General features: G+C 39.4%; 1 protein-coding gene across 3 annotated transcripts in view; it reads right to left on the bottom strand.

The window, feature by feature from the left end:
- The window catches only part of ZSWIM6 (zinc finger SWIM-type containing 6), a 113,498-nt gene that overhangs the window by 13,253 nt on the left and 87,073 nt on the right, over positions 1–13,172 (bottom strand). Inside the window, exons 5-11 of one of the 3 annotated variants that reach the window (XM_050913398.1) lie at positions 10,862–11,041; positions 9,126–9,302; positions 8,687–8,833; positions 5,526–5,682; positions 4,263–4,269; positions 3,563–3,794; positions 173–308 (exon numbers count right to left, since the gene is read on the bottom strand). In XM_050913398.1, the coding sequence (XP_050769355.1) occupies positions 173–308; positions 3,563–3,794; positions 4,263–4,269; positions 5,526–5,682; positions 8,687–8,833; positions 9,126–9,302; positions 10,862–11,041 (1,036 nt within the window). Of the gene's footprint in view, positions 1–172; positions 309–3,562; positions 3,824–4,218; positions 4,242–4,262; positions 4,270–5,525; positions 5,683–8,686; positions 8,834–9,125; positions 9,303–10,861; positions 11,042–13,172 lie in introns of all 3 variants that reach the window. The other 2 variants (XM_050913396.1, XM_050913399.1) reach the window with 2 other exon arrangements.

The raw sequence follows: 13,172 nt of genomic DNA on the forward strand, positions 1-13,172 counted from the left end.
CTGTAGTTACTACAGACACCAATTGCTTTTACATATGACAGAACCAAAATAATTTCTCCTTAAAGGGAAGAATGCTTCTTTTAGAAAAAGAGACCAGATCTTGATTACCAAGCTTTCTCCCCTTTTCCCAACCACTACTTGTGCTCTTTCTAGACGACTCGTGAATACGTACCGCATGGCTCTCAGTGCAGTTTTGTATGCCAATTCAGCATCATGAGGTAGGAGAGAGGTGAAGAGATACTTGGCAAATGTGTGCATTGGAACACTCTCTCGATGGATGACTTCGCCTAAACCACTATACGGTCCAGCTGCGGGAAAGAGAAAGAGAACATCAGTCTTTACATACTACTAAAATCCAACTTCTGGACCTTTAAAAACATTCACTATACCTTCAGTTAAAATTGGCATTCAGAGACAGAGTTTGCTGTACAAAACATAAGGTTATATTGCTATTTTCTGTGAAATATATTACAGATATATCACATATATACAATGTATTACAAGTATATTAAATACCATATATTCTTTGAGACATCAAGACAGACTGCAAATTGTACAGTACTAAGCACACTACCAGTGCGCACACAAATGACAGAATGGTTCCAGTGCTCCATGGGGCTCATTCAGCAAGCCTATGGTATGCAAAAGTAGAAAGTGATAAACCTAGCTTTGCCTCCACGTAGTTACACTGTGCACATGAATCCCTATGCACTGTGTTGGTGTATGACTGCTTTATCACAAATCCACCAGAAGAAGGAAAAAAAAAAAAAAAAAAAAGAGTGGTTACAGTGGAAAAACACATATCTAATTGAGTTACACGACCAATCACCACAGCAGCACCTGATCCCTATGTCTCACCTGACATTAGACATTTAAACAATCCTTTGGTCTGGACTTAGTCTCCAGAGAAGACTAGGTCAGATCTTGCACCAAAGCTGGTTTTGTTAGTTCATTATAGCCACATGATCTTAAAAATCTATTTGCTGTGGGAAAACCATCCCCATTCTTGGTGCAATGGATTTTGCTCACACTCAGTGCAGCCAGCGTAGCATTTCAATGTCATAACAGCAGCATTAGGATTGACAACAACAAAAAAGTTAAATGCAACTATTTCCTTGCTGAGTTCTGAATGTTCATGGTGCATATGAATGCCATTTCTACATTTTTCCTGCAACCTTAAGACTGTTATTCCTGCTAAGAGGAAAACTGTGTCAAACAGTTTGACTTCAGCGACTAGAGGTTCAGGCATTAAATGTTGCAACATACAGAATAAGAATTTTACATTAAGTATTATTGGATTATTATTGCACAGATAGCAGCCAGCAGTCCTAGAAGTTACTACTACTACTTCAACTAGAGACTCCAACCCACCACACTTGGATGCATGGATGAATGACCGTGTGAGCACACTTCTTTGATGCAGTCACATGTGTCATTTAAATTGCTTCCAGCAGCAGTTCAAACTAACATGGCCAACTCTACACTGAAGCAGACAAGGAGAGAAGATGAGGAGAAACAGCCACGCTGTTTCAGCAATGTTTTTCTGACTTGTGCCTTAGCACAACACGCAAAGATAAAAATCACTAGGCCTGAAAAAATTCTGAGCTCCATAAGTGGGCATTTCTGAAGACTGGGGCTGATTACAAAGGAAATGTCAATGAAGATTTAGTAGGTGACAGGGTGTCTCAATCATTTAAAATGAAGTTGAAAGCCATTCAAAACTAGCTGGCATTGCTTCAATAAAAGAAGCCATTTCATGTATGTTTGCCAGTTGGTGGTCCAGTCAGAAACTCAGTTAGGACGCAAAGAATACATGACAAAGCATTTATATGAAAATAAATTCTGCCATTAACTTAGCAGTCAAGCAAAAAATTAGAACAGTTCTTGCAAAACAGTCTTACATTCTGCTTTCCCACGCGCTCAGATTGTCGCTACATACAGCATGCATTAATCTGCATTAACAGCACAGAAATCAGCTTAATATTGGATTAAGCTTTCTTTATTATTATTTACAGGACTTTAACTATAAAAACCACAATTGATACGATTAGCATCTTAAATCACTGCACACTTTTTCGTCCATGTGAGCTGGCAGTTTCTGCCTAACCTCGAGTAAACTGAAGCTATTGCAAGAAAGCCAGATTTCTCAGCACACAGTAATGCAAGACCATCGTTGTACACTGCTCACCACAGCAATTTTGTAGGTAGTTATATCAGCAGATTTCCTGCTATGATCACTTGTTTACTACTCTAAGAAAACATTAAAAGAGTTTCAGTGATCAAAGTAGTAAACTAGAATTATCAGAGAACACTTTAGAGAAATCCTGCCTTTTCCTCATAAAGCGTCCTTACCAGTAAAGAGATGCAGCAAATTGATTTTATAATCCATAGGATCCCTCTGTGGTGGTTAACAGCTGATCCAGCAAGCAGCTGTTCTTGTCAAAAGGCCATAAAGTAGCAGTACAGCCGCACCATAATGGAAACACTCCTCATGGTACAGCTTCTCTGCAGTTTCAAATGGCACCATCAGTAGGTACCAAAGTCTTTAAGGATCTGGGCAAAAACAGCAACTCAAAGCTGAGAACCCTAAACAACATACTGCACCTCTTCCGTTAAAGAGGAAGTTTTAAAAGACAAACGTCTTACAGAAAGAAAGCAAAACCTGACTGCTGTGTAACAGTCTTCACAACTTACCTAGAGCAGTACCACACTCCCCACCATCCCTTGAGCAAGCACTCAAAACTTGGACTGTGCCTTTGGCTAACTGGTTCCTCTAAAGTTTCTTCTTCCATTTAAAAAACCAAAAACCAGAAAGACAACCTAAGAACCCATGAGACTACTCTCTGAACATGGGGCTTAAGTGCTACATGTTAAGCCTTTTTAAAAGCTAAGGCAAAAGTATGCACTTTTTTGTATAGATTTTATTGCAACACACTGGCTAATTTCCAAACACAAATTGTTTGTCTTGGTCAAAAATTTAGTCACAAGACCAGGCCTTAAGCCTCAATATTTGACCACTTATTTCAATTTTCACATATGATACAAACTTCAAAGGCAAGCCATTTTCCTAACTGCTACAAATAAAATGTTACATTTCTGTCGCAGCAATTCTAAGTGAATTTTCTGAGCTCTTCACTTGGGAACACAGGTAAAAATCTTCATACATTTACAAAGCTGCCAGTCCCTTTTTCAGGACACAAGGAACACTTAGAATTTTGCTACCTAAGAACTGCTGATGATAACCGATGTCTATATTATTTAATTGTGAGACTGGGATGTATAATCAGGATACTGAGATTATGACAAGCAATAAATGTAAAGAACAAAATGTAATCAAAATTAAAACAAAAATCTATAGGTCAATAGATGCCTTATCTCTACAGTCATCTGATATCTGAAGTATGTTCGATTTTCATAAGAGATTGAAAACAAAATTTTGCTGGAGTTCTGCACCAAAAAAACATCTGAAGTATGTAAGGCAGTTTCCACAGGAATACTAGTTCTGTGTGCTTGTGCAAGTGAAGACAGTTTAAAGAAGCAGTTAGCATCTATATTGAGCTACCTTCTAATAGGAAGACTGCTTGTTTTCGAAAAATCTTCACCAGAGTATCATCCAATTCAATTTCCTGTAGCTTAGAAATGAGCTGCTCCTCATTTCGACAAACCTTCTCTTGTGCATACAAGCCATCTGGCATTATTCGTTGCTGTCCCAGCCCTATCAATGCTACTTCCACAGCCAGTGTTAAATAAGATTCCCCTTCTTCTAAGAACTTGTGTGCAGGCAGGTGCTGGTACTCCAGAGATTTGCATTGCCCCATGTTCTCTGTAAGGGGTGACACAGAAAGAAAAACACATCAGCAAATCATTCCAACCCATAATCCGCCTACAATGCCACATACACAAATGCTTCCTCTGTTAGTATTACTTTTTTTAATGATTTAAATTACTTCTGCAATCTCAAAATCCAATGATCCAATCTAAAATATCCCATCCAATTCCACATGGCAGAAATACACAAAACAATTAGGTTTTAAATAACCCACTCAAGTAAAAATAAAAGTTTTTATTTTTAAACGGCACAATTTAGAGAAAGGTAGTTTCTCCAGCTTTGTGTTAATGAGGCCAAAATCGGAAGATCCATTTCAGTTTTTTTTCCCCACCCATTTCTGTATCTCCTTAAAGCCTTGATGTGTAAGAGGAAGGGAAAGGTGCTTATACATCTGCATAGATTTTGGTTGAAGCTATTAGGATTGTGCAAATACAATAGGCCTGGGAACTCCACAACTTTAAAACATCCCATCTGGGAGTTTTGAGGCAAAGCCCCAAGAAGATTGCGGATGTGCATATAAAAGAGCTGCAGGTAGAGGGATGAATCCAGTTTCTGTCCACACAGGTGGTGATAAGAAGCTACCGCAGAGGTGGAAAGAGACTGAGAACAAGGAATTAATCAGTTAAGCTCCTGGGAAGCAAATACTGAAATTAAAATGGGTGCACACATCCTACCCTGAATCATGTATCGATACTGCAACACCACTTTCCAATTCAAATCATTTATAGACCATGTATGTGATCAATTTTCAGTGTTTTGTCATCAATTTGAAGTATTATGTACACTTGTAGCTAAGAAGTCCAATAACATCCTGGGCTGCATGAGGAGGAGTGTTGCCAGCAGGTCGAGGGAGGTGATCCTTTCCCTCTGCTCAGCACTGGTGAGCCCACACCTGGAGTGCCATGTCCAGTTGCGGGCTGCCCAGTACCTGGACATGCTGGAGCAGATCCAGTGCAAGGCCACAAAGATGATTAAAGGACTGCAGCATCTCTCACATAATGAGAGCGAGACAGGTGGGATTATTCAGCCTGGAAAAGAGAAGGCTCAGGAGGATCTTACCAAAATGTATAAATATCTGATGGGAGAATGTAAAGAAGACAGTGCCAGACTCTTCTCAGTGGTATCCTGTGACAGGACAAGAGGCAATGGGCACAAACTGAAATACAGGAAATTCCAACTGAGCATAAGAAAACACTTTTTTACTGTGAGGGTGGTTGAACACTGCAAGAGGTTGCGCAGAGAGGTTGTACAGTGTTCGTTCTCGGAGTTACTAAAAACCTAACTGGACACAGTCCTGGGGCAACCTGCTCTAGGTGACCCTGCTCTGAGCAGAGCAGGTGGACTAGATGATCTCCAGAGGTGCCTTCCAACTTCAACAATTCCACGATCCTGTGATTTCCTGCAATTTCTCAGAAAGAGGACAGAGCAATGTATGTGGAGAGGGCTGCTGCTATAAAGTCTTACTCGGTTTTATTTCAAGTGTGAAATACGGAATTGTCTTCAAGAATGAGCAACTGGTAATTTTTTAAGTGCTTTCACATTTTACTTCAAACATTTTCTCTCCCTTGTGTTTTCTTAAGGAATGCAAATGTGAGTTCTTATACTATAAAAACACTGGCTTTGAAGCTGATTCAGAAAGGCAAGATAGAAAAATGCCTCCAGTAAATGAAGACATATAGAAGATTGCTCCCTTTACTTGGTCTTACCCATGAAGTCTGAGAATCCATGGAAGCTCTCATCATCCACCCTGCAGGCTTCCATCAGGCTACTGAAGAGGGTGCCAATGGGGTCCAAAGGGTGTCCCACCCAACCTTCAAGATTCGTTATTGAGGTTACTCCTCTGTGAAGAAGTTCTGTGACAGAAAAGATGGAGGAAGGAGGGAGGGAAAAAGAGCACATGTTAGCCCCTCAAAAAAATTATAAAAGTAAACTGATTAAAATGCTTTCAGTACAGAATTCAAAGTATTTCCAGTAGCTTCTGCTTAGAAGAAGAAAAAAGTACCTTTCAGTGTGAATTCATTGCCCTTTGAGTATGTTAAAAAAGGAAAAAAGAAAAAGAACGAAGGCCAAACATTTTGAGCACTAGCAAAGGGTATTATGGGTCAAAAATTTCAACTGCAGTGTCTTTTGAAATCTCTTACTCGATATCAGTAACTCTTCTGAAAATATCTACTGAAAAATTACAGCAAAGACTTTTTTTGGTAACATATTCACAACAGTTTCCTCACTCAAAAACATACAGTACCATTTTTACATTTTAAGTTAATCTGAAAGCACTAAAATAAATGAAAATATTCTAAAAAATGTTCCAATTTCATAAATAAAATATAAGCTTATGCTGCATCTAAATATTTATTGAAGTAATAAACTCAGGATGACAGCTGCTTTAAAAAAACCCAATAAAATGTTTAAATGAGGTATACAAGAAAAAATTGTCCTTGAAGTGGATCAAGTGTATTTTTTGCCATTCTAAATTTCAGTCAACAAATACCTTCACGGATACTTTGTTTTGTAGCCCTCACCCATCATTCGGTTAGAACATGAAAAAATTGTTTAGCACAGTGAATTGAAGGAAGTGTGGTTGTGCTAACAGATGTTAGAGATCCTCCAAATCTCTTTTTTTTTTTTACTAAGGGTCTTATGGCAACAGCCTCCCTTTGACTCCAGCTCTCAACTTTTTTCCTCCTAGACACATACACACAACTGAACTATGAGAGATCAGACACATTATAGGTGACCATTTAAGAACTTTAGATAAGCCATTGTGGATACTCTGTTTCTCTGCCTGTTACACACTAACTTGTACCTGCCTCTGCTCTCTCTTGTTCATGAAGTGCCGTCTTTCTGAGTAACCATATGTATTATCACAGAGCTTTTAAGTCCTGGTTCTTGCCTACTTAATGTGTGGGGCCACAAAATGAAACACAGTCACACTGTCAGGAAGGTGGGTTTTTTTTAAAGAATTCACTGATAAGTAGTATGAAAAACAAACAAGTAAATAATTGTCTTACTAACAAATAGCATGTACTAAAGACGACAGGCAGAAGCAAGTAATATTACCGAAAAGGATTAAACACAGTGACTTCTTACTGACTCACTTATGGTCTCTTTATGCTATTGTGCCTGCTTATGAGCTTCACTTGTGTCATGCCAAACAATGGCTTCAGTCCTCCAGTCATATACACATTTAACTTTAAATCATGCACGTGGTTCCACGGATGTCAGATCAGTAACACGAATAAAAAGCTAAGTAGAAGCACGTGGTGTTTGCTGAATTAAAACCTAAAGTTGGGCTGTAGCTGTAGAATTCATCTGCTTATAGAGAAGACCAGCACATTTTGTGGTATTGAGTGTTTTTTAACAATTCCACACATAAGAGGGACAAAAATAAAAAAAGCGGTGAGTGACAACATAGAAATTACAAACTTAATTGTTTAGGGGCAGGATAGATCGCATTTACTTATAATAGCACTGTATCGGTTGACAGCTATAGAAACTGCTCACAGGTAAAGGAACCTAACAGAAGTATTGAACGTCTAGATACTGCATTACCAACTGGGAATGAAAAGGAGCTATACTACGACCAGCACACTTGCAGCAAACCCTTCATACCTTGCCAGTGGTACGTACACACATATGCACACACACTGACATAGGCCCCTCCCTTCTCATCCCCCCAGTCTGAGAAGCCAGAAAAGCTGCAAAGCTTTTAAGGGAACACTTGTTAAGGAAAGATACATTACATGATAAAAAGACTTAGCAAATTCTCCTAAGTAATAACACAAAGTGCTTTTAAGTTTTGTTCAAATCTAGGATCCACAATAGTGCTCAAAAAACCCTTCTTCCTCAGGTATCATGAAAAAAAAAAAAAAAATGGAGGCACATAGGAACTGCCAGCTAATTTTTTTTCAGTCAGGTGTCTACCTTGTCTTCTAAATGCTCATTTCTGGGAAAACACACACTTGAAAAATTTACACATATGTCTTCACACTGGTATTTTTGCCTGCAAAGCATGAGGATACATATAGTCAAGAGTAGCAACGAAGATCTAAAACAAAATTTGAATTAAGGGATTCTTGTAGCAGCCGAAAAAGTAATTCCAGTTTTTCCACATGGATTCTTTAACCATAAAGCCATCCCCTTCTTCCACTGCCTCTTCAAACTAACAACAAAGTTCAGTGCAGGATTATTTGGGTAGCAAGGATCACATGGTATAGAAACTGTATCTGAAGGAGAACATTCCTTCAAAAAAACCAGAGGTAGTGCTCAGAGGAACACCACAGAACATTTTATAAAAAACAGTGTTTCAAAAACCACAAAAAGGCAATCCACCTCTATTCAGAAACAATAAAATTTTAAGCATTATAAGAGACTTTTGGAACAAACTGCCAAATTTGATGAAATTTTGTAGTGCAGACTTTGCCTCATTGTTACCCTCAATGTCAACTTTAGGCTTACACCTCAGAAATACTTAGTTCAGCTAAATTATGCGTCAGAGAAAAAAATTATTTTAAACACCTGACATGCCAAATGCAAAGCGCTGTTTAAAAGCCTGTAAATAACACACCATGAGTATTTTCACTGTGTAACCAAAACCCCTGATTGGGATAAAGGCCCCATCATGCCAGACATATTGCAGAAGGCAGAACAGAGCCCTTGCCCTGCACAGCTCACAACCCAGCTTACAGAAAACATCTAACGTCCAGAATGTGACATTACCACTATAATTGTTTGGACCGAAGAGTTCAAGTCACCTCTTTTGCTTTAGTTTCAAAACCGGTTTTCTCATGCAAAGTTCCAGTCCAGTGTTACTGTCACCTTGCACGTCCTTTGCCCTTCTCTTTTCCCCACATTTACCTTTCTTCTGAGCCCGGAACATTTCCAGCTGTTTCTGCTGCTGCCTTCTTAGTGTATTAACAATAGCTATTGCTAGCCTCAGTGCTTCTCGTGGGTATCCATGAGATCGTAACGCGTCCACCCTTGCACAGGCTGTAGGAACATGTTCTAAAACGGAGAAAATAATTGAGGAATAGCAAGGCTTCCATGTCTGCAATGGCCTGTTTTGCTAGGTTACTCAAAAGGGCTTTTTTGTTTGGGTTTTTTTTGTTGTTGTTGTTGTTTTTAAAACTATGCAAGAGAGACTTAAAGGACTACTTCTGAGCCAGCATTTCAAGGGAGTCTCTGTTCTTTTTGCCAGGCTTTTCATTCATCTCCCCACCATCCCCCCCAAAATAATGCCATAGAAAATGAACAAAGCAGCAAGTCATGGAAACATCTTTCCGGTTTAGCCACTTACCATGCCAGAGGGGCCACCCGTGAGAGTCAAAGAGCAAGTTTTCAGTGTCGTCATGGTAACAGTAGTTGGTGTATAGGTCACTGCTGATAATGTGCTGTAAGTGGCTGTCCTGCCAGTGCAGATCGCACGCCTCAATGGCTCGAGTGAACACCGTCCGATGTGGCCTGTTCGATGAATCTGTCATTTTCACAAGTTCAGAAAGCTGCATCAGCCTTTACTCATTCATATGTGAATCAGTCATTCACAGTATTCTTGTCTTCTGCCTATTCACCAGCTCCCAACCGATGGCAGCCTGCCTTGCCCCCCTCTGCAACGAGCAGCCCGCAGATGACATTTCACATCCTATTACTACCCAACAGCTCAGACAAAGTGTGTGCCATTCACTTTGCACTCAGACAGAGAGAGATCTACAAACCAGGATGGCTGATGCTAAACAAGACTTTGCAGAGGGAACAGCTAGAGATGAAGGACATTCAACAGCATGTACAGAACTCCCCTAAAAACAAACTAGAAAGTATATGGCACACAGCTGCTCAAGCATCCCCAGCTTCCCAGAGCTGCCAGGATGAGGGACAGATAAACATCACATGACAGACTTTTTTAGTTGTTCTTTGAGAAGTGATATTAACTTTGAGCACTTGTGTAATTTTTTTTGTCATAAACATACACAGATACTGTAAAGAAAGTGAGGTACTGAGGCCATGGGACTGACATAATCCTTATGGGACATCTTCCTATGGCAAAATCGCTCTGTCAACATGGCACTATGTCTATGAATGTTGAGATGCCGTGCCAGAGTTACCACTAGCCTGCTCAGGTTGGGCTGAACATCACGAGATACAGAAAGCAAAACATCTCTGTAAGGAGTTATATGCTGAATGAACTTCAAAATGAACCAAGTCTATTTCTTTCAGAGGTAATCTTCCAAGAAAAAGAAACAAGGAAAAACCCACCTAAGTCCAAATCTGCCACCTCCCAAGCACTTTATCGTAATTTTATCATAATTATATGAAATACGTATCAAAATACTGAGGGTTTTGAGGATTATGAGGGGTTTTTCCCAGATGAGTATTCTGCATCTTCCCCAGTTATTAGCAAAGTAGCCATCTTTGCTTGAAGAGGACTGGACAAGGCTTCTGTCAGATTTGATAATCACATTTTAGATTAGAAAGCATGATATCGAGTAAGAAGAGACACCTCCTCCAAGACAGCAGTGTTGCCTCTGCACCTCCCACACACCTGGCAATGCAGACTGCACATACAGAGCACATCCCACAGATAGCTGCTTTAGTTTCTCACACACTCAAGTTTAATGCAGTTGCAACAGGTCTCTCTTTAAATAGGTATCAAAGGCTTTGTAACTGCAAACAAAATAAAAACCCCAACACCAGAAGGAATACAAGATTATAGTCAAGCAAAGAAGCAACAGGCTTTTACATGACATACTTCAAGGACATCCAGTTTTCATGCAACACGTATTTAGAAGCACGAAGTGAAAAGTTAGAAGACCTAACTAAACACAGATACTTGCTTTGAAAACGTTGCAGCCCCAGCACAAAAAAACCCACCTATATATCCTTTCTGCAAGGATAGCATTAGTGAGAATAATTTTGGCTGGTCAATTCTCAACAAGAAAGTTACTTGTCCCAGGAAAGAGTGCTGAATTCTGCAAGGCTAGAGTATATAAGATAGAGGTTATATTATATGTTGCAGTCAGTGCATACGTTTAGGCTCACCTTGGTTAGCATTTGCACCCTGAGGCAAAGCATTGGTTAAATTGGGCAGCTCGTTTCCATGGTTTCCATCTTCCCAGGGACAAACATCCACACTGTTCCATTTTTTCAGCTGTTTTAGCCAACTGGCCTTCTGCTCCAACTTGCAGTGGGGATTTAAGACTATACACATCCACAGAGCACCTGATTTTAAAAAAATTGCTAAATTATGTTTTCTATTAAAAATGCAGCAGCCAACGACTAATTGCAAACTTCTATACTATAACACTTTTTCTCCCCTCAAAGGCTACACTGCTCGCTTCCCAGCTATGCCTAACACCACGCAGACTGAATTCCCGATGCAGGATCTTGGAGCTGGCGTGGCCCACCTGAAGCAGCTGAAAGATGGTACCAAGCCAACTTTCTCAATTAAAAAGCATTAAGAGGTCTTTCATATCAGAAAATCCAGAGTTCACAATGTATGGCTCAGTCAAAAGCAGACAAGAATTCACATAAAGTTACAGGAGGAAATTACCCAAGTTTTTCTTCTAATTTTTGTACCAGAAGCGAATGTTGTTCTCTTCGAAAAAGAACTATGTATCTTCCAGCTTCACATTACAGGAACCAAAGTGCATTAGTAAGACACATATTTTGTAAACATGTATTTCCACACTCAGAACCCAGCAGAAGTACTGCTGATTGTATAACTCATTCCCAAACACATCTAGGTCTCCGAGATCCAGTAAACGCTGGTTTTGTGCAGTCTAATAGGAATAAGATATTTTTGCTTGCAATTACGTCAGTAATTTGGTTACACTAGAAAATTTGTGTTACATTTTCTGTTTACGGAGCTCGAAGGGAAAGCTAATTTGCGCTGACACTTCACACATACCATCACTTTGGAACCTGCTCCTTGAGACTATATAGCAGGGCAGGCATAAATACATCAGGGTCTCTAGCAACAATTTTCAAATGGAAAGATTTTTCTCTAAATCAGCTGTCTCTTCATCAGCATGAACTTTGACAGAAGCATGAAGACATCTGAAAGTACTGTTTAGCAACAGTTCATTTGCTCATTAAGAACGTGCCTTACACACTACATGATATTTAGAGAATATGCTTAAACTATGCAATCTTCATGACAGGCTGAAAAAAAAAAAGAATAAAAAAGCAGCTGGTTCTTCTAGGATAATAAAATTCTCACATTCAAGTATTCTTTTGCTAACTAAGAATGCAAAATGGATACCCAGAGCACAGGCCATCACATTACATTCATTCCTAAAGTAACTCGCATGTCGGTATGCCACAGCACAGGAGCCAGTGGAAACACAGCTTGATCCTTAAGGTTGCAAGTCCCCTGCTATTCGGACTAACATGGAATGGGGAAGTAATATCAAAGAAATCTGAAAACCACAACAAAGTATGATATGGTACAGTGCAGAACACCACAGAGACACTACACTACTGCAGATTATTACTGCACAGTAGTTAAATACAGTACAGTAAGTGTTTTGGGTTTTGTTTTTTTTTTTTTTTTAAAGTGTCTGAAACTTGCCAGGGGAATGAATAAGGCCAATACTATTTTTAAAAACTTCTTTTAAAATCAGATCATACGACTTTCTTTAGACACACTTGTCAACAAGCTTCACTCTCCAGAGTCAAATTAAAACTGGTTCTTATTATTAAGCATCAATGCATTCAGCACTGCCCAGAACAGAATGACTATATTTCTTGCAATCTGCAAAACAAAACAGAAGATGGGGCATATTGGAAAGCCTTGGAGAATAGTTAACTTGGGCTTGCTTATTTATTTTCAAAATCAAGTATCACTTGAGGGCACTAAGGAGACACTGTACCTCTCAGCATCTAACAAAAAAAAAAAAGCCAATTTAATACTATGTATCCAGATTCCCAGTGTTTTCAGACTGAAGCAAAAGCAAAGTGGAATACCTTAACCGCATTTGGTACATATTTCAGTCACCCGGCAAGGCAGAATACACACTACTGATTACAACATGCCCCTACAAAATGAGTGGCCTTTTCTTTTTCCACGTCTCAGAAACACCACTAGAGGCAAAGGAATTCACTCGCCTTCTTCAGAAGCTCCGCTATGCATGCAGTACATTTAAGAGGCAAGAGAGGGAAGAGATAACCTGAAGTACCAAAATCCTTTAAAAACTTCTTTGGTTTAAAGAGGGAAACTATGTCAAGCATAACTACATTGTTAGCAGCGATTGTCTCAGACACGCAGGCTATTTTTATGCAAATGAAGCACAAGGACAAGTGTATTTCTAATAAACCCCACACAAACCACTTAAAATTTCAATAGAGCCCA

This window comes from Gymnogyps californianus, chromosome Z, assembly GCF_018139145.2.
Source record: "Gymnogyps californianus isolate 813 chromosome Z, ASM1813914v2, whole genome shotgun sequence".
Taxonomy (NCBI): domain Eukaryota; kingdom Metazoa; phylum Chordata; class Aves; order Accipitriformes; family Cathartidae; genus Gymnogyps; species Gymnogyps californianus.